At 42.0% G+C, this 21,077-nt stretch overlaps 2 protein-coding genes across 3 annotated transcripts in view; both read right to left on the bottom strand.

The window, feature by feature from the left end:
• TXNDC11 (thioredoxin domain containing 11) overlaps positions 1-8,485 on the bottom strand; it is a 102,846-nt gene extending 94,361 nt beyond the window's left edge. The window contains exon 1 of the mRNA XM_084640673.1: positions 7,840-8,485. Coding sequence (XP_084496799.1) covers positions 7,840-7,979 — 140 coding nt within the window. The 5' untranslated portion in view covers positions 7,980-8,485. The remainder of the gene's footprint in view (positions 1-7,839) is intronic.
• Positions 8,486-11,474: 2,989 nt separating this feature from the next.
• The window catches only part of ZC3H7A (zinc finger CCCH-type containing 7A), a 45,484-nt gene continuing 35,881 nt past the window's right edge, over positions 11,475-21,077 (bottom strand). For both annotated transcript variants that reach the window (XM_084642270.1, XM_084642271.1), the window contains exons 17-23: positions 18,741-18,817; positions 17,954-18,087; positions 17,458-17,563; positions 16,338-16,446; positions 14,123-14,256; positions 13,387-13,550; positions 11,475-12,263 (exon numbers count right to left, since the gene is read on the bottom strand). In XM_084642270.1, coding sequence (XP_084498396.1) covers positions 12,074-12,263; positions 13,387-13,550; positions 14,123-14,256; positions 16,338-16,446; positions 17,458-17,563; positions 17,954-18,087; positions 18,741-18,817 — 914 coding nt within the window. In that variant the 3' untranslated portion in view covers positions 11,475-12,073. The remainder of the gene's footprint in view (positions 12,264-13,386; positions 13,551-14,122; positions 14,257-16,337; positions 16,447-17,457; positions 17,564-17,953; positions 18,088-18,740; positions 18,818-21,077) is intronic.

Raw genomic sequence — 21,077 nt, 5'->3', positions numbered from 1 at the left:
TTACAAATGTTGACATGAACTGATGAATCCTATTACGTAGGTATGAGCCAAAGAAGTGACTGAGTCCAGCTCATAAGGCGATAAACCAGTAAAGAAGTGATGAACAAAATTGCTAAGACATGTGTTAACTTTGAGAAAGTGGTTAAAAATTGCCTTCACATCTCTTGCAATTTACAACAGAGAAGCTAAGTCCACAGCAGAGGATTAAACACACACGGTGAAGAAAGAGAGAGAAAAGCATTACAGAATGAGAGATGCCCAGAGCAAAAGCAGCAGTACCTGCAGCCCACAGGAAGGAACAGCAAGAACCCAAAAGCCAGGAAGAAATCTTAAACCCTGCAAGATTCCATCACCAACCCTAAAGTTTCAGTTGATACATGCAGTCTTGCATAAACACTGACAAGGCTTAGGTTAACTTTATTACTGAAATTGATTTTTACTTCAGTATTGACATATTGTTGGATCTTGACTTTTATTAATAGCTTCTTCTGTTAAACTTTGAATATCTGAACACCATATTCTTGGTATTGCTGACCAAGCTAAACCTTTTAATTTAAGATCTCTGGACTGGGTCTTCAGTTGATGTAAATCAGCATAGTTCTACTGACTTCAATAGAGCTATGCTGATTTATAACTGAGGATCCATCCTCAATTTTAATTAACTGCCTGTCGCAGATCACTAATTAAATGAAGTGAGGGTTTAAAGAGATTTTAAATTGAGATTTTAAGCAAATACTATTAAAGTGTCTTATTTTAAATGACTGAACAAGAGCTCTCCTCTCAGTTACTGAATTTCACAGTATTTACCATTGTCTATTCATAAACTGATTTAGTTGATCTGTGATAAAACAAACAGGATTTACCTTTAAACAATCTTTCTTTTCCATCAACACTCTGTCAGGATTATTTGTGATAAGTACTCATGGTCCTCCTATTATTTTGGGGGTATATTAACTTCTGCTTTAGCTTTCCTAGAGAAGAATGTTCCCTACAGGAAGCAGATCTCCTCAGGTAGAAGATGCAATCTCTTATTGGAAACTGTCCACAAGAAAGACATAACAAAAGAGACAGCAGTGGAACTGAACACACTGTTTTAGGTTGTTGTTTTTCTGATAGAATAAATAGCATTAAAAACTACTGTCCAGAAACTCTCATATATAGCGCTCTGATCCTGCAAAAACTGTATGTGCTCAGCTTTACTACTGTGCGTACCCAGACTGCTCATGGTCGTACAGTGAAGCACATTTGTAAGTATTTGCAGGACTGTGGCCTAGGTTCTTACTATACTGTAAGAATTCTCAGAGTCAGATTCTGTATCTTTTACATTGGCTTAAATACAAAATAAATGTACTGAGTTACTACAGATTTACACTAGTATAAATGAGATCGGAATCTGGCCTGTAAATCCTTGTCTGGCCTGGGAATCCTTGTCTTTCTTGCCTAAGTCATGGTATCCCCTAAGCCAGCGGTGGGCAAACTTTTTGGCCCGAGGGCCACATCGGAGTAGGGAAATTGTATGGCGGGCCATGAATACTCACGAAATTGGGAGTTGGGGTGTGGGAGGGGGTGAGGGCACCAGCTGGGGGTGCAGGCTCTGGGGTGGGGCTGGGGATGAGGGGTTTGGGGTTCAAGAGGGTGCTCCAGTCTGGGACCGAGGGGTTCGGATGGCAAGAGGGGGTACAAGGCTGAGGCTGGGGGTTGGGGCACAGGAGTGGGTCAAGGGTAGCAGGCTCCGCACGGCGCTTACCTCAAGCAGCTCCCAGAAGCAACAGCATGTCCCCCCTCCGGCTCCTACATGAAGGCACGGCCAGGCAGCTCTGCACGCTGCCCTGTCTGCAGGCTCCACCCCTGCAGCTCCCATTGGCCATGGTTCCTGGTCAATGGGAGCTGCGCAGGTGGTGCTTGGGGCAGAGGCAGCATGTAGAGCCCCCTGGCTGCCCCTACACATAGAAGCCAGAGGGGGGGACATGCCACTGCTTCTGGGAGCCAGGCAGAATGGGGCAAGCCTCCTACCCTGCTCCCTGGCTGGAGAGCCAGAGTGGGGCAAGCCCCAAACCCCACTCCCTGGTGGGAGCTTGAGAGCCAAATTAAAAACGTCTGGAGGGTCGGATGCAGCCCCCAGGCCATAGTTTGCCCACCCCTGCCCTAAGCTATAGTAAGAGCCTGAGGTGGGATGCACATCTAATATCTTGATGAAAAACAACTATTAGCTAACCATTAAGCCTACTTGTTCTTTGTTTCTCCAGGCCACAATTTTAGTAACCCTGGAATAAAATTATTTTGCACTCAACACACTAACTTAGGCATAAAAAAGCCCTTTTCATGATCACAATTACTCTGCAAAATGTCAAGTTTTTTTAGCACTACACTCACTTTAATTTGTCAAAAGTGTATGAATAGTTCTGCCTGCTTTTATGAAACAGATCCTAAATTTTCTGGGCAGGACTGTGTCTCTTCACTCATTTGTATAGTACTGAACACACTACTGGAGTTTAATATTTAGTAATAATCCTCAGTAAATATTTTAAAGTTATGGGAATCCTACATTTTTATTTAAAAGAAAGTTTTTGGAATTCTAAACAAGAACTTTACAAAATTCAGATTAATGGCCACATATAAGAATCTAAATAGATGATGTCTTTACTATGAAACATATTAACTGATAAGATTGCTCTCTTCAAATGGGGTGCAGGAAAGGTTTTAAACTGTGAGACAATTTAAAATTTAACTAACAAAGGAATAATATTTGGCCAGCCTCCAACTGAGGGTGGGGGAGAGCGAGTAAATTTAAAAAAAAAAAAAAAATCAATGAAGGATGTTATGATCTGGCAGCTTTTATATTGACTTTCTCTAACTTAACTCCTCATGGGCTTCTGAATACATAGCAAAGTAACTTCTATTTGCTCTCAATTTTAACCATTTCCAAACTACTAGAGGGAAAAGGAGAGCCAGGATCCACAATCATTTCAGTATCAAAAGAATAACAATAAATGCTAGTACCAATGTGAGGGGGTAAGTGAATGGTTGGACCTGAACAACCCGAGATTATACATTTATAATAAGCATGAGGTATACGGAAGAACGTTAGATGAACTGTTATGCAAACACCAGCCCATAAAAATCAGTTTAAACTTTTTGTTTAAAGGTCTGTTTTATCCACCTAATATCTATAGTCTTACACTTAAGACTTTAATCCTGCAAACACACGCATGCTTAACTTTACTGCCACGTGTACTCCCATTGAGTTCAACAGAACTACTCATGGCAGTAAAGTTAAGCACACAAGTGTTTCCAGGATCAAGGCTAAACTTGGACTTTAAACTCTTCAGAGTAGTATATGTTATACAGTGCCGAGCACAATGTGGCCCTCATCTCTAGACACTGAAGAATTTTTTTTAAAATCGTATGTAAAGGTTGACACCACTGTCACTCTCTTTTTTACCCTGCCTTTCTCCTAACTTCCAAATGACCACTGCAGCAGCACTGGAGGACCATGCTGGTAGTTCTACTTTTGCAGTTAACACCTCCATAGCAGAGCTGTACTGATCAGAACTGTGTTGCTGGAAACACTATGGCAAAACCACCCACTTTTTTTCCTCCAACAACCCCATATCCAAGAATCCCTTGTCCTGTTTCAGTCCAAAAACAAGCACAATGTTTAACACATTTTTAATCTTTGTTTGCCATATATGACCAAAGTTGGCATTCATATTCAGTATAAATAGTTGTTGTACGATATATTTTAAAGTACAATTTCTACATTAGTACTGAACATCTCATGACTTGCATACTCTCTAAAGCAAGTATATATTCCATATATACAAAAATACATTAAAAGAACATTATTTAAATTGCACAGTCAAGCACTCAAAGATTAGGAAATACCAGATTTATACTTGTCTGTGCAACTTTAATTCACCCTTGTGCACCCAACAGCTGCACTGACTGAAACAAGGTCCTGTGGCAAAAATAGCATGTGAAGATATAATTAAAGACTGTACCATAAAACTTCAACACAAGGGAATAGATTCAAGATTGCACAGACAACCAAAAATCTGACATTTCCTAACTTTTGAATGCTTGATTTTGCATCCTCGGTAACATTCTATTAATGTAGTTTTTCATTTGCCATTTCCTAGGTTTGGGACACTTGGGTATTTTTTAAAATGAATAAAAGTAAAAATGAGGTTATGTGCAACTGTGACAATCTCCCCACCATGCATCAGCAAGAGGATTTGAAAGGTGTGCCTGTAGTGCTGCAGCACAGATTGCTACCCCTTGAGCTTCAGGACTTCAGAAGGGGATAGACTGCTGTGTCCAGGTGCTGATTCCAGGGGAGCCTAGCTGAGGTCTCCTCCCTCCACCTTTCACACCAACAGTTGTGGGGGAAACAGTTGTGCCATGTGGCATCCCCAGCCACATGCTGCGTCCAGGGATCGTTGGAGGGAGCCCACTCGGCTCTCTCTTTCTACCCTACTCCTGAAGGAGGTAGGAGGGTTCCTGCTATTTGTAGTGCCCCAACAGAGGAACATGAGCTATGTATCGGGCTAAGGTTGTGAGAGGGAGAGGAAAGCCCAGCTCATTCTTTCTCTCTACCCTGCTACAGCAGCTCCAGACGTTCCCAGATGTTTTCAGAACAGTGTGCTGGTGGCCAGGTTTAGAATAATTGCTTTTAGTTATTGTTTTGGCATGCTGCCGAAGTCTTCCTCAGCTGGCGAGATAAAATAAACGGTTATTTTTAATAGTTTATATCTCAACAAAAGCTTAACAGAATTTCAAATGACAAAAATGGCACTTCTGTATGCACAGGGCTATCTGCCCGGTGAACATCAAAGGTCTGCTGTAAACAATGGAGGTCTGAAAGCTTCTCAGAAGGTAAAGGTCGCAAGAAAGGTGATAAACAATTTAAATATAGGTGTCACTGCCAGCTTCCTATACAGTAAATTTAAATTCTACAGCTATTTACAACAGTTTTCTCTGCAGCCAGAGAGCTACAAATATTTTTATTTTGAATTGAAAGTTTAAGTTCTGTGAAAAAATGTTTACAACCTGTAGCTCCAGAAAGTAGCTTTGAGACCTATCTTGAGACCATGACCCCCCAAGGCTGAGAACCATTACACTATGACAAGCATCAGAAGAGGCATCTGTGCACCCTTCCTTGAGAAACTGTCCTATAGGTAGGGCCCTACCAAATTCATGATCCATTTTGGTCAATTTCATGGTCATAGGAATTTAAAAATCATAACTGTCATGATTTCAGCTATTTAAATCTGAAATTTCACAGTGTTGTAATTCCAGGGGTCCTGACCCAAAAAGGAGTTGTGGGGGGGGGAGGGTCACAAAGTTATTGTGGGGGGGAGGAGGGGTTGTGGTACTGCTTCCCTTACTTCTGCAGTGCTGCTGACGGTGGCACTGCCTTCAGAGCTGGGCAGCTGGAGAGTGGCAGCTGCTGGCCAGGAGCCCAGCTCCGAAGGCAGAGCAACCGCCAGCAGAAGTAAGAATGGCATGGTATGGTATGGCCACCCTAAATTCTGCACTGCTGGCTACAGAACTGAGCCCTCAGTAACCAACCGCCACTCTCCGGCCGCCCAGCTCTGAAGGCAACGCCACCACCAGCAGTAGCACAGAAGTAAGGGTGCCATGGTATGGTATTGCCACCCTTACTGCTACGCTGCTGCCTCCAGAGCTGGGCCCTCAGTCAGCAGCCGCCGCTCTCTGGCCGTCCAGCTGTGAAGGCAGCGCCACCACCAGCAGTAACACAGAAGTAAGGATGGCATGATAGGTTATTGCCAACCTTACTTCTGAGCTGCTGCTGGTGGGGCTCAGCTTTCAAAGCTAAGTACCCAGCCACCAGCCGCCACTCTCTGGCCACCAGCTCTGAAGGCAGCAATGAAGTAGTAAGGGTGGCCTGGTATGGTATTGTCACCCTTACTTCTGTACTGCTGGTGGTGGGGTACCACCTTCAGAGCCAAGTACCCAGCCACCAGTCACCACTCTCCAGTCACGCAGCTCTGAAGGCAGTACAGAAGTAAGGGCAGCCCCCCTAAAATAACCTTGTAACCGCCCTGCAACTCCCTTTTGAGTCAGAACCCCCAATTTGAGAAACGCTGGTCTCCCCCATGAAATCTGTATCATATAGGGTACAAGCACACAAAAGACCAGATTTCACAGTCCATGACGCGTTTTTCAAGGCTGTGAATTTGATAGGGCCCTACCAATAGGGGAATTTTTTAAAAAACTGAGACAGGGTAACAGTGGTGGGCATGAAATATACTACCCCCATGCAATTTTAACCCTCAGAGACAGTAAGCAAAATTAGTCACCATCTGACTGTTTGTTGTCCTATGAGTAAAAAAAGAAGTTAGAAGTCTCAGTCCACTGTCTATTGATCTGAACGTCTTCATCATAAAAACCATGATCACATTTCGTACCAGCTGGCAACTTCTTAGAAAAGAAATGAGAGAGTAAACAGACATGGAAGAACTACTATCTCAACATTAGAGGTCCAGGTTGAGACCTCCAGGTCAAATTTAAGTATATTGCGAGAGATGTAAGGAATACTCTACAATGCCACTGTCTGTGCTGTTCTCCATATAGAACACTACAGTTTCTGGTGCTGTAAAGGCAGCAACTTTCCCATGTACCAATTTAAACGCAAGTAATTTTTTTAATGGAAGTCACATTTACATTATTTGAACACTTTTTTGCACTTTCTTTCTCTGGTAACAGCATAATAAAATTACCTTCCTGCCATTAGTTTATATATTTAAATAGATATACTAGGAAAGATCAAACTTCTAAATATATTTATAGAGCATAAAAAAAATAAAAAACACAGCAAGTTCTGAGATCGCATTTTGAGTTTCCAAACAAAATTTTAACCACACACAGCAAGATGAAAGCTACATGCACACACACAAGGAACACGTTACCACAAAGATCAAACATGAAGCAAAACTAATTGCATCTAAATCTCCATTACATGTCAAAAGTAGTTAAACAAACTTAGTACTAATCAGGTTTGGACTGAACTTTCTCTCCACAGTATTGCATAATATGGTACATCATGGGGGCTTTTACACCTTCCTCTGAAACGTGGGGTACTGGTCATTGTCAAAGATGGGATACTGGACCACAAGGATTATTGATCTATTCTCAGAGAGCAGTTCCTATGGGACAGAGCTATTAAAACTCATTTTGATTAAATTAATGCATTCAGTCCCTGTGGATAGCAGAAGAATGACATTAAAGCAGCCAGGTTGGTGTACAGAGGAGAGAAGCAGCTGCTTGGTATCCCCTTTATGGCAGAATGTTCCTAACACAATTCTTTATTAAGATACAATGAACGCAGCATGCTATGAAAATGTTTGAGAACCCCTGCATTAGGGAATCCTTGGTGCCTGTCAATGTCCTAGCACGGTTGACACTAATGTCCTTCCAGTGCAAGATCTGAGGGATGACCAGGCCTACCATTAGGTACCTTTGGGTGCACACCAGTACTAATGGGGAAGCTTAGAAATCCCAATATATTCCATTTAAGGCCTCGAGGTATAGGTCAGTGCCCTGAGAACAGCTCTGGGCCTCCCAACTCTGCATACTAAGGCCCCGCAGGGTGCATGTGCCCACAGGAGTCCTCGGCACCCCCCATTTTCTCCTGGAGAGGTTCCCCGGGGTGCGTGCCAGTGCCCAGGGAGCCCTCAACACCCCCATATTCTCCCAACAAGGCTCCTGGGGGCGCCTGCCAGCGCCCAGGGGAGCCCACAGCGCCCCCGGAGTGCACGGCAGTGTCCGGAAGCCCACGGCCCGCCCCACGGCCGGGAAGCTCACGGGCCCGGTTACCTGCAGGTGACTTTGAGGGTGACCAGGAGGGCGCAGCCCAGCACGATCGCAGCTCCGCACAGCAGCTCGGGTCTCCGGGACATCTGGGCAGCACGGGGCCGAGGGGCAGCGGAGTGGCCGGAGCCTCCGCATAACGACATCACCTCCCAGCCCGGGGCGGGGAGGGGCGGACGAGCGAGCCCGGGCCGCTAGCGCTCGCACACGTCTCCCTACCCCCGGCCTGTCAGGGGCTCCTGGGGCGGGACGGCTGGGGGCGGCTGCCGCGCACGAGCGAACCCAACGCCGCCACGTCTCCTCGCCCGCCCCGGCCCGGGCTCCGCCAGCCAAAGCCCCCAGAGTAGGCGCACACAGGCCCGGCCCTGCGCTGCGGGAGCGCCTGGCTGAGGCCTGCCTACAGCCAAGCGCAGAGCCTGCGACTGAAGCGCTGAGAGATCGTGGGGGAGGGAGCCGCACGGGCCCCCCAGCCCCAACTGAGGCCTCCTCGGTCAATAGAAATGGAGGGGAAAGGCGTTAGGAGCGCGCAGGGGCTGGATGTGGGGTGCGGCGCTGCAGAACCCGGGGGCCTATGGCGGTGCCCACGGCCCCAGCGGTACACGCCTTCTTCCGTTTACCAATGGTTAAAACACGACCGACCCGCCACCAGAGGTGTGGACGGATCCCGTGGCGCGTAGGTGCTGGAACTAGGAGAGCTGGGAATGCTGTAGCACTCCCCTGGCTTGAAGTGGTTCCATCCTATGCAGGGTTTACAGTTTGGTTCAATGGCTCTCAGCACCGCCACTACAAATATTGTTCCCGCACCCCTGCGGGGGCGTGAAACTCCTACCACAGCCTTCTTTTCTTGCTTTGTTACTAAACATAAGCCAAACGTCTGACCTCTGTGGTTGTGGAGATACTCTTCCCAAGCGTGACCCATGGGTACATGGACCGAGTCGAATGTCCTCTGAATCTTCGGCCAGCTCAGGTGCCTGATCCTTTTCCACTGCTGCTATTTAGTCCTCTGTGAGCAGCAATGCAGGAAAAGCAGAGACCAATTTTTGTATTGGTCTCAGCATAGTAGATGGTTGATAAATGTTCAAGCCCTCTTTTTTTATCATTCTTCTAAGTATATAACAGATTGAATAAATCCAGGACAGGTGAAAAGAATGGAACTGCACCCTTCTGTGAAGCATTTACCCATTTGAGTACTGTCCACAGAAAATGAACTCATGCTGTTTAAGGAAGGTTGGAGGCTTTTAACAGTAAAGGGGTTTTGTTGAAATAACCTAGTTTCATGTGATTTTGCTTATCCAAGGTAATTTACAATAAAAAAAAAAACAGCTTACTGATGTCCTGTTGGGTTTCAGGGCTAAAGGACCCTTCCCAGCCTATTGGGAGGATTCACTGAGCCCAAGTCTCAAATAATTATGGGGGACAACAGAAAAATTGACAGGAGTGAAGGTCAGAAGGTCAAAAGTAGGAAACTAGGAGGGGACACTGCTCCTCCAAGGTGTCAAGGGAGGTGGCAGATGCCACCCAGAGGAACTCTGCCCAGATGCATGAACAGAGAGAGGATTGGAAATAGGCCCCACAGTTGCAGAGAGCCCCCTCAGTCAACATCCTGTTCCTGGTATTGTAGATGGCCACTTTGGCCATCGCTAGGAGTAGGTTGACGAAGACGTCCCATGACTTTGTGGGGCCACGGATAGGGTGTGCATATATGAGAAGGTGGGGGGAGAAGTGCAGCCAAAAATGCAACAGTAGGTCGAGGAGGAGCCGGAAAAGGGGCTGCAACCTGGCACACTCAAGGTAAATGTGTGCCAGGGTTTCCCTCACACCGCAAAAGGGACAGAAATTGAGAACAGGGGTGAACAGGACCATGTACATGCCTTGGCTCAATGAAGGAGCTGCCAACTAATATCTCCAATATTGTGGGACCAAGGTGGAATATAGGCTGGCCCACTGGGGTTCCTCACCCTCAATATGTGGCAATAGGTCCTGCCACTTAGTATTGGGTGGGGACACAAGGGTGAGGAAATAGAGTATGGAGCTCAAGCGTGTACAGATGTGCCCTTGTCACGGTTCAAAGGCAAACCAGCTGCAGGTTGTGCTGCCTGGTCAAGGTGTGTAGGTGGGATGGCCAAGGGGCTCAGGGGACAAGGGCCCTATGCAGAGACCCGGAGGGCCTGGGGTGGGGAGGGAGCACCCTCATGTAGGTCCCACTTGAGGTAAACCCGAGAGACGGGCGACAAGGCTGCCCTCCTCTCCTGAAATACGTGCCGGGGAGTACAAAGGGTGGAGAGCCCCATGCACTGAGCAAGCCCCAGGGGAACAGCTTGTTGATGTGGGTGGCAGGTAAGTTAACTGAAAGGAGAAAAGAGGGAGTAATATGTTTGCCAAATAGAAAGAACAGGACCAGTAGAGAAGAAGTTTATTAAAACAAATTAAGACAAGTGTAATGAAGGTTAGTGTTTCAACAACTGGTAGTTCAGGGACAAGCCAAATGTTCTATGTAACCTGTGTACCCTACTGTAATTTTTGTATGGATACAGAGTAAAGAGTATTTATCATGCAAGGGCTTATGCTCTATTTTTAAAGGTATCATTTGAATCCATTATGCTTTTATTTCATGGACCACAAGGGACAGATCAATATCCAGGCTTGTTTGTAGTGTGCAAGTACTTGAACGTGCTGATTTTGCATAATGCAAAATGTATGGAACTAAACTATGGTCTGAATCTCAGTAACCACATTCAAACAGTTGAAATAATTCTTAAAAGCTTTCCCAGTGGAAACAGATCAGCCAATAAAGGAGCAGATTAAAAAGGAAGTGGGGGTTTTGGGGGAGCGGGATTAAGAAAAGCACAAATGAATGTCAGGAATGAAGCAGGCAGACAGATCTGCAGTAAAGACAAAATGCGGTAAGAAGAGAAAGATTTCATAGTTGTGACCCAGAGGGTAACCTTGTTCAGAAGTGACATTTCAGAGCAAAGTATAACTCTGGTCTTTCACTGCTGGATGGGGCCTCTCTCTGAAGTGGGTTGTGAAGTAGTATTCACTTTGGGGCGGGGGGGGGGGGGGGGAGAGAGAGGAGAGAGAAAGAAAGAGATAGTTCCCAACACAAGAGGCTGGGAACCATATGATTCTAATACAAAACTTGATAGCACTTTGTCCCATTCCTCTGGGGTGGACACTTAAAAATAACCTCCTAAAGCAAGCTTTACTGCTTTATTTTTTAAATGTACTTCCTGACCTAATCCATGTTGCCCAATGTGCGGTATAAATGACCACTCAGTCTACCAGTGCAGAAAACCTATTCCTAACATTTGCCCTTTTTGGGTTGTCAGCAGCAGTTCAAAAGCAAACTATTCTAAGAAATCAACTATAACTTGAAGATAAACTAAACATACTTGTTTAGATTTAGTTGCTCAAAAAGGTTTTTCTAATGGCCAAGTAACTGTTTCGTGCAAAATAGACGTCAATCAGAAGCTAAATGCAGAAAGTAGCTTTATGTAAAGTTATCTTTATTACAGGTAACATTGGTTCATACAATACACAATACTGACATACAAGTGTAATCTTTCAAAATCATCATTTAAACAGCAAAGACCAAGAAACAGAATTTTAACTACTTGATTTTCAAAAAAATCAATACATTTTTCTCCCAAGATCCTTTTCAGTAAATTATATTGAAATATACAAATAGAGAAAAAATACCCCATTCAACATATATTGTAGTTAAATGGTTATTTTGCTTAAAATCCTTTTTAATAAGAAAATCCTCTTTAGCAACCTACATAGAGATAAATAGCAAAGTTTTGTTTTAAACAAATCCTCTCCATTAAAACATTTAAAGAATTTTCATCCATAATTTTCTTCTTAGCCCAAAACACCCAGTGTGTTTTGTAATTTTACCATAAAGTTTTCATCTGAAGGACCAACACTAGGGGGGCTTCCTACACATTATAACCCCTCCCTCCTCCTCCACCTCTTTCATAACATTCTGTCCAACAGAAGGCGAATAAGCACGTAATACTTTATATCTTTTCTTTTTTTTTATTACTTCACCATTCTGTTCCATGAGAGCACAGACAGGTCTTCTGAATCCCCCTACATCTACTATATTTTGCTGTTCAGGAGGAACAATATATGCCAATATAAGCAGAAAATCTGCTGCTTTTCTGTCACATGCTTTTGATTACTGTCAAATTTTCAGGGTTATGCTTCCATAAGGTAACATGAATGCATCATTTTAGTATTAGTTTAAATCTTTAAACAAAAAACTATATTTTCCAAAGTCATTATCATTTGGAGCAATCAAGTGGTCTTTTCTTGCTTTGCTGAGCTTCATTCTTAGAACATCTCTTCGTTCTTCCCATTCATGGAGCTCAGCATTTCCATGTGCAAATTTACAGTTGTTTCCTTCAATGCAAGTACCAGCCATATATCTGTTTAAAAAATAAATTGGTGTGTTATAGTTTTCACAAAAGTAACATGAATTAGCCATCCAATTTTAAAAAGTCTTAAATATTTTCTACTAGCCATGTTTTTCATATAATTAGATCTTTGTTAAAAAAGCACAAATTCTCTAGAAGAGAGATTATTTTTTCTCTAAAATGAAGATGCATCAGTTCAGTTTCCCCTCTTTAATAGTCTCTGAGAACCAGGTAAGGAAAAAGTGATTGGGGGACAGGAGACAAAGCTCTAGCCTTCTAGTCCTCATTTCTCCACTTAGCCCAAATCCACCCTCCCCCAAAAAACTCATTTTAAGATATCAATTAAATTCAGTTTGTTCCAAAAATCATCAGAATTCCTGTCTGTGACAGCCATTAGTTTTTCTCTTTATCACTAAAATGAAGATTTTAATATTGCCACAGAAAACGCCTGCCCTGTAGACCTCCAACCTTGGATCCCAGACTCCAAAGCCAACCAGGTTGGCTCCAGCGATTTAAAGATGTTAACTGGTCTACCTGAGGCCAAGTGGCTTGGGTGAAAAGGCTGTGTCCTCCAAGATGGGGTAGGAGAGTATACTAACCAGCGCTGGGAAAGCCAGCAGGCCAGTTTGGTGTGTAGGGCCCTTCGGAACATACCTGAATTTCATAGATTGCTTCCAGTGACAGTATTTTCTGGGACAAGTGAATTTCTGCCTTGCAAAGAACACCCCATAATTTCAAGACACTTTGTTACATGAGAATACTGGAAATGCATTTCTTGTATTCTACAGGTAATTCATTAAGGAAAATAGCAATAGCTGTGATGTACCAATGCTGTTAAAGTTTCATCCTAACACCAAAAGGTTTGAACCTTTCCACATAGCTCCACATCTGGCACTCCAAGCCAAACCTTCTCACCACACATTAAAATACACTTAATATCTGGTCACTCAGGCATTCATGTTAAAATATTGCTATTTAACTGTTTGCTTTGCAGAAGATTTCAACAATGCATACTAATAGAGTGGGTGTCATTAAAAAAAGTATCAATGTTCACCATCTCAGGTATCTGCCTATATTTGCTATACCACAATTGTGAGTGAGAAACTTTGACATCTCAAATATAAATGCTACATACCTATCACAAATGTTAAAATATCCAGTTGGAAACCGATGCTGCCAACAGTTTTGATCATCCTCAGTGTGGAATACCTTCTCCTTATGCTTTTCTGAAGAAATGTGACCTTGCCATTGTTTCTCACTATTACAGTTCTTTCCACACATCCAGCAGTGAAAATCCACCTGGTTTACACACATTTAAAAAATTTAAGAAAAATCAATGCTTCATGCACAGAACTGCTCCTTAACACAGTTTAATATTGTTTCTTTAGCTAATCCAATTATAGGCTAATATACAGTAATAATTTTAAAGTCTGTTTATACGGAGTCATCAGCTGATGTTTTTGACCCCCCCCTCCCCAGGCTCTGTAGATTCTGAAGAGCAGTACTAATGCTTGATCCACAGCATGACTCCACATTAGCTAATTATAAGCATTTCAGACACACAAGATGGGTGCGGTAATATCTTTCATTGGACCAACTTCTGTTGGTGAGAGAGACAAGTTTTTGAGCTTCCTGAAGGAGTGTGCTGTGTAAGCTCAAAAACCTGTCTCTCTCACCAACAGAAGTTGGTCCAATAAAAGATATTACCACACCTATCTTGTGTCTCTAATATCCTGGGACTGACATGGCCACAACAACACTGCATACAAGGATTTCAGTGAGTGTTGTAGGAGCAAGGAACACAGTATTAAGTGCAAAAAAAAAAAAAAAACTCCAGAGTTTAGGATAATTACTAAGCCTGCATTACTTACTGTAACTTCAGCATAGTCAGTTGGCATATGAATTTGCTTCCCATTTTCTTTGTTTGCTTGAGTAGCTGTATCTTCTCCTTTTTCTGGTTTTTGACTCTTTAGCCACATTTCATACAACTGCTCCATGTCTTGAACTAACAAGAGCAGAAGCTAAAATAACTATTCAGCAATTAAGGCAAGAGAGTGAGTACAATACGTAACTGAGTTTGCAGACATAATTTGGAAATACGGCAGAGATATCTTTAGGCCCCCATGCAGTAGAAGCAGAAAAGAAAGGACAAACTGCAGACCCGAGGGGAGGAGAGAGCCACAGTAGCTAATAAATGACAGCTATGTGAAACTTTGGCCTCTTAGCCTGACTCACTTTCTTCCAAGACATCTAGGTAGGGGAAATTAAGATTTACCTAATATGAGTAGCAGGGCGGATGTGATTTAAATCACAAGTCAGGAAGACTCTATTTAATCATGGATTTCTACATAAAAGTGCATTCTTGTTGGTTGTTATAACCTTAATACATATTCTTCACAACTCAGAGTTAGATGTAGGTTTCATTTTTAAAAGGTACACACTATACATTTTTATACAGTAATTTATTTTGGAAAAAAAACTTTTCAGATTAGTTTTACAGCTATATCAGAAAATGATTGATTGCTTGGTTATTTCATTTACCAATGGTAATTGAAGCAGATATTTATGAAGTCACTGGGAGGTGAACTATCTCCAATTCAACAGGTTAATCATTAATATTTGGAAGATTTTCTTGCCATGCTGTATTAGGAGGAGACCACCACCAGACAGACATTTAAATTGTTTTATTTAACTAAATCAACAACATTAAGTATTCTGGATTTTTTTTCTTCAACAGCAAACATATAATATCTTAACAAAACAAGCATATGTCCCTTGCTTCTCACATTTATCTCCAGACTGCTTCTCCTTGTCCAGATCTATTCCGCCCCCAACAATCTTCTATTCATTGAATTTTTTGAAAATTTGCACTTTTAGAGAGAGGTAAGGGATTGACTCTGTGTACACAAATTCGCAGAGGGACAATAGAGTTGAGGTCTATTAATTTATTTAAAAACATTTTTGCTGTTAACAAGCTTGTTACCTCTGGAGAAACAAATCCACAGTTTGAGAACAGCAAAACTAAGCATCTCTGATGGTATCTTATAGACTGAGCACTGAGTCCCATTGAGTAGATAGAAAGATTAACCTAAATAATCTATACAGAAGCCTGCAGAACCCCATAAAATTGGTTCCCTAATCCATGAACTATTGGAACTCACTAACAAAATTTTTCTTAAACATTACATGATTATATTGTCTCATACTATAGAATTAGAATTTATAATCCCTATTCCATGATGAGATATATCTTTGAGCTATAATGTATCTTTAGATTAGATTTTTTTCCTCAAAAAGCATTTTATAAAAAAAATCCAATTTAAATAAAAAAATCATTGATTTTTTATCCACCCTGATGAGTAGCAAATATTTATATTAGCTATCACCCAAAGGCCCCAATTGCAATTGGGCCCCATTATGCTGATCTGTGATTTTATCATTAAGCCTGTTATTAGACCTAGTGAAATGCATTACAAATACGATATTTATCTTGTCTCCTCATTTGCAAACCAATGTTAGTATCACTTCAGTTATTCAATCTTTGTTCTTTGCGATCTGTCACATGGTATTATTTCTCCTTAATAACCTCCCTGATTGGACAACAAATTTTAAACCCAAGAATGAATAGTGAATACTCTTGTTTACATGTGAACACAGGTATTTTTGCAGACAGCCAGCCCCCTAATATACAAACAAAACCCAATTTGCAAAAAAGATAAATACAGATACAGCTGATCTGAACAGGAATCTGGTGCTCTCATAAATGGTTGAGAATGGTGTTTTTGCATTCAACCAACTCTTCTACTTACTCATCAATAATCTTCAAAGGTAAAAACTGCAATGACAGTAATTACTAATTTCAGTTACATAATGAGTCATCTGGTATGTATATAAACCTATATTAAAATGATGTTACTATGTATTAGACACTAATTTTGTATCATGAGAGGCAGGCTGGGTTTACTTGAAGAAAAATCTACCCACCAGATTGCCTATGGAAGATTGAGAGGTACTTATTGTAGGAGAGAGATGGAAAAAAGAGAAAAAAAACCATGTGTTTAATAACCTCACACATTTTTTACTTACTACTATTCTCTTTCATATAGGTCCACATCTCTCTCTCCTCAGGACTGTGAGCAAAGGAGCAGTTTCCAACATATTGACATTTCTTGCCTGAAGCAATATGATTGCACAACTAAATAAGAATTAAAAAAAATATCCTTTAGGCATATGTTAAGTTATAATGGGTGATGAAAGATTTTTGTAGCTTTGCTTCAGGCGCATTAACATTCTGATAAGCAGACAAGTTACTACTATTACTATAACTCAAATAAATAGTTGCCTTCCAAATAAGCTGTCAGAGCAGTGGTTCTCAATTTCTAGCCCACAGGCCACTTGTGACCCAATCAGCACACAGCTGCAGCCCATGTGACATCCTCAGGGCCATACAGGTAATACTGCATGCAGCCCGTAACACATTGATCTTATCTAGTCTTAATCTTATGAAGCACTAGCTACGGAAGGGCTCATCAGTCTGCAAAGCTAGCAGAAAACATAGGTTGGATGTAGACAGTTATGACTTAGAAATCACACCATGATTAGAATATAGCATTTTAGGTCTGTGCTGTATTTCTATTATGCAGGAATTCAAATTATTTATTTCTGATAGTACTCCAAAAATATAAGGTTAAATTTATGCATTACGTTATTAGCTTGATGCCTCTCATTCACTGTAATAAAAATCACACAATGCTCTTTGAAAACAGAGCCTTTTTGAAGTAATGAGTTGTCAGAACCCAGGAAACAGGATTTTGCAAACTCATCTTGAGAACTGCACAAGAAGAAATGAAATTCCAGGTCTCTTCCAATATTGTATGGAGCGTGTCTCACCCTCAAAATATTATGCACTCTTTTGATTAGGGTTTTATGAGAACTATATTAATATGATTTTAATGAGATTACTTAATACTTTATATTAAATACCTTCTATACTTTTATTACTGAAGTTTCACGGACTTGGAGGAGCTTCAGCAATAAAAAATGAGCTCAGTCCTTCCTAGCATCTGGCTCTGCAGTTGCTCCAGTGACTCCCACTGATTTCAACAGACATTTCACACACAGTGGCTGCAGAAATCAGGCCCTTTACTAGTATTTTCCAGTGACTTAAGTGTCTTAATTAAAAAGATCATTTTAGATAAACAAATACATCAAACTGCGAAGGCACTTGTTTCTTCGTGGGAAGAGGACGAATGGTCATCCACTTCTTACGCTCATTAGACATCACCAGCACCACACGACGATCTTTGGTCCATCTAAGGAATATGGAAGCATTCAAATATATAGAATACATCTACATACTGTACTATTTGTCAACAGTAAAGACAATGATTGGACCTAAAGAGCCCCAAAACCATATGTTTTAATACAATTTATTTAAAGTCTCAAACACCCATCATGGTTGTGAGTTAAAGAAAAAAAAAAAGTCAGTATAAACTGCCAACTGAAGTGTGTAACATGCATTTTTTATTCTTGATTATTAACACCCTTTAAAGTCTTCAGCCTTTCAGCCCAAGTTCTACTTCAACTGCACTTGCTTTTTTGCATCCCTTTTAATAGTCTGAATTCCTATACAGATCACTCAGAAGATTTTACAAAATGGTTTACTGAGAGACATTATGCATTTGAAGTTATCTGTTACTCACGGGTGTCTTGCTTTTGCACTACAGTATTTTTTGTTTTTGTCTGGCTCACTAACTTGACCATTTCTCCAGCACTGGGCACACACAAACTTCATTTTCAAATTTAGAGATCCATGCTTCATTTGATTGCCAAGAACCTTAAATTAAAAAAAAAAAAAAAAGTGATTTGCATCTGCAGAGAAATCCCATACATAAATCATTAAGTACCCCTGAAGATAAGAAAGGGTTCTAAAATGTTTCTAGATGTGTTAAAAACTAGAGAGCTTATAAATACATCAAAAAAGACCTAGATTTTAAATCTTAAAAAACTAGAAATTTCTCTTAATGACAGATTGTTAGTTAATTTTGTTTAGATTGTATAAATGCACCCAGACGTTCTGGCAATGGACATACTATGTGCTGTATAAACAAAATAAACTACTAGAAAAGGATTTATGCTAGGTCCTCAGCTGAAGAAAATTTGAAAGAATGCATTTTTGAAGGTTTATATTCTGCTTATGACAAAATAAGCAAAGGGGGGAAAAAGTAACTGCACATGTATAATGAGAAATCTGGGATTAGGAAAAATAAGAATATCTGAAGTATCCAGAAAGCTTAATTTTTTTTTTAATAAAACATGCAGGGGGAAAGAAGAGGAAATCATTTGGGGCATATGCTTGGGACAACCATTTTGTGATATAAACTAACAGTTAAATCGTGTTATAAACATTGACATCAAAACCAGTACGTCACCGATCAATCACGCTAGTCCCACATAAATTTGCTTCCTCAGAAAGATGAGTGGAAATACCTGTGCTCCATGTGCATTTGCTTCCACATTCTGCCAATATTTCTTTGATTCTTGAGCAATAGTATCATGTGACATACCTGCAGAGGAGAAAACAAAGGTCTTAGACAATTTGGAAGTTTTATTCATATACATGTTCAAGTGCTACTGAATCCCTCCAAAAAACAGCTAAGGTTGCCAAAGAGACAGTGGTGTTACCTACCACAACATTTACAAAAAACAAGCACTTAAAACCAGTTAAGGACATCCTAAAATCCTACACTGTCTACATAACACAAATATATTCACAGATGGACCAAAGTATTGCCTAAGTTTCCATCTTCCTAAGAGCCTGTTTTCAAATCCTGGAGCCAGATGCCTAAGGGCTTTGTGCAAATGACCACAGGCAAGCTAGCTACAATCCGCTTGAAAACCAGCTCATTTTTCAAAAAATGAGACTCCAGTTTATGTTCACAAGGCTCCTATAAAAACCCTTCTCATGTACAGATCAGTGTTACTCAGGCGAGAGACCCCCCCCACCCCCCAAAACCTGCCTATGCATCTTGCAAGATGTAAAAGACTGTCACATTGCCTTTAATGATAGCCATTCTTGCAACCACTTTTCTCTCAGGCTCTTTAATAATCTCAGTGACCACAGAGATACGAACTTTTACTGCACACCTTTCCATATCATTAAAGCCTCACCAAGGTTTCTTTTCCACAACGTCCATGGAGAGGCTGAAGACTAAAGACATCAACTCTATCAGACTTTCAGAGTCCTTGAAAAGAAAAATAGGTCTGTGCCTGGATTTGTAGCAGGGGCAGGAAGGGGCTTCCCACTCAGTTGAGCATTCCCCTTCTTTAGGGTCCTCCAACACTCAGAGTCTATAAGTTATCAACTTGCCTTCTAGAAGATGAGAAGTTGAGCCTTGACTATGTCTGGACATGTGTAGGAAAGAAGCACTCACATGTACACTCATGTTTGGGGGATGGCCTAACCCTTTTAATAAGAGGTTTATGGGGTTAAGAGGAAATAGCAGCTACCCTTGAACCTCGACATTTTGGGAGGCAGGAAAGGAAGGGAGAGCAGCTGTCCTTCTTTCCACAAGAAGGAATCCTCAAAGGCCAAGTAGAGATAAATGGGCTAGAGCAACAGAGAACTGGGAGGATTCTGTATACTTCCACATAACTGTCCTCCTCTGAAACTTTTCTTGGCCTGGGGTCATCCTAAGTTGGCCGATACACTTCCAGACAGAGTGAAGCTGACCTGATGCTCCTTCTCCAAGGAAGGAGCACGTTCAGAGTGACAGTCTGGGCAAAAAGGGGACCAACTATGGGACACCATATTATCTCCACATTGCCCACACTGCCCTTTTTCTGGGCATCATCGCCACCCATGATGATCAACCCAACTAATATTTAAAGCAGTGCTCCCTCACACAGCAAGGTAGAGAGAGTAGCTGAGGTCCACTGCAAGTTGGTTGGAGGGACCACCAAAACCATACCAAAAAAGTTGACCACCACAATGAGGCAAAGAGAAGCAGCCCATTCCAGACTGGGGTGCTTCCCTGAAGACAGGAGATTTAACAATAAGGAAATTTTGTAGCAACATTAAGCCATTTTAGAGCTAGAGGAACAAAGACTCTGGACAAGTAAAAAATTCAAAAAACTGGCTCACAGACCTGTAACAAAAAGATAAGCCTGATCAAGGTCTTTAACACTCAGCAGAAACATTCTCCTTTGCCTTCAAAGTAAATATCTCAATTTCTAGTCAAAGCAATTTTGTAATAAAACTAAAACAAGAACACATTTCTGAGACCTAAAGCTAAAACACCTCAAACACCCCAGGGATGGTATAGATAATACTGAGTCTTGCCATCAGTGCAGGAGACTGGACTAGATCAGTGGTTCTCAACGGAGAGTCCACAAGCCCTTTCAGGTAAGTCCGTGGGGCCCTGTGGCTGAAACCCCGTGCCCCAAGTCCCAGCATTCACCAGGGGGCTGAAGCTGGGAGCGGCACGGGGCTGAAGCCAGCAGCCCCAGCATTTCCCTCACTCTTCGAGTCCTGGCGCTCCTCACAAGCAGAAGCCCTGAGCCCACAGGCAGAGTTGCGCCGGGGCGGGTGGCGGAGGAGACTACCACGATGACAGACAAGGGTTCGCCCCTCCTCCCCCAAACTGCAGTGCCTTATATATAGTGGGGCAGTCTGGGGACAGCTCCACCCCTTTACCTCCTCCTCTCCCCCAGGCCCATCCCTCTGGTCAAGCTGTAGGTGGGAAAGCCAGAGCCAGGCAGTGCAGGGCAGCTGCTCCTCTGGCTGGTGGTACCATGAAGTGGGCAGCCGAGGCATTCTCCCATCTG

Source organism: Lepidochelys olivacea (assembly GCF_965140295.1).
Source record: "Lepidochelys olivacea isolate rLepOli2 genome assembly, chromosome: 10".
NCBI lineage: Eukaryota > Metazoa > Chordata > Testudines > Cheloniidae > Lepidochelys > Lepidochelys olivacea.
Note: the sequence above shows the minus strand (reverse complement) of the source record. Positions and strands in the feature narration are given on the sequence as shown.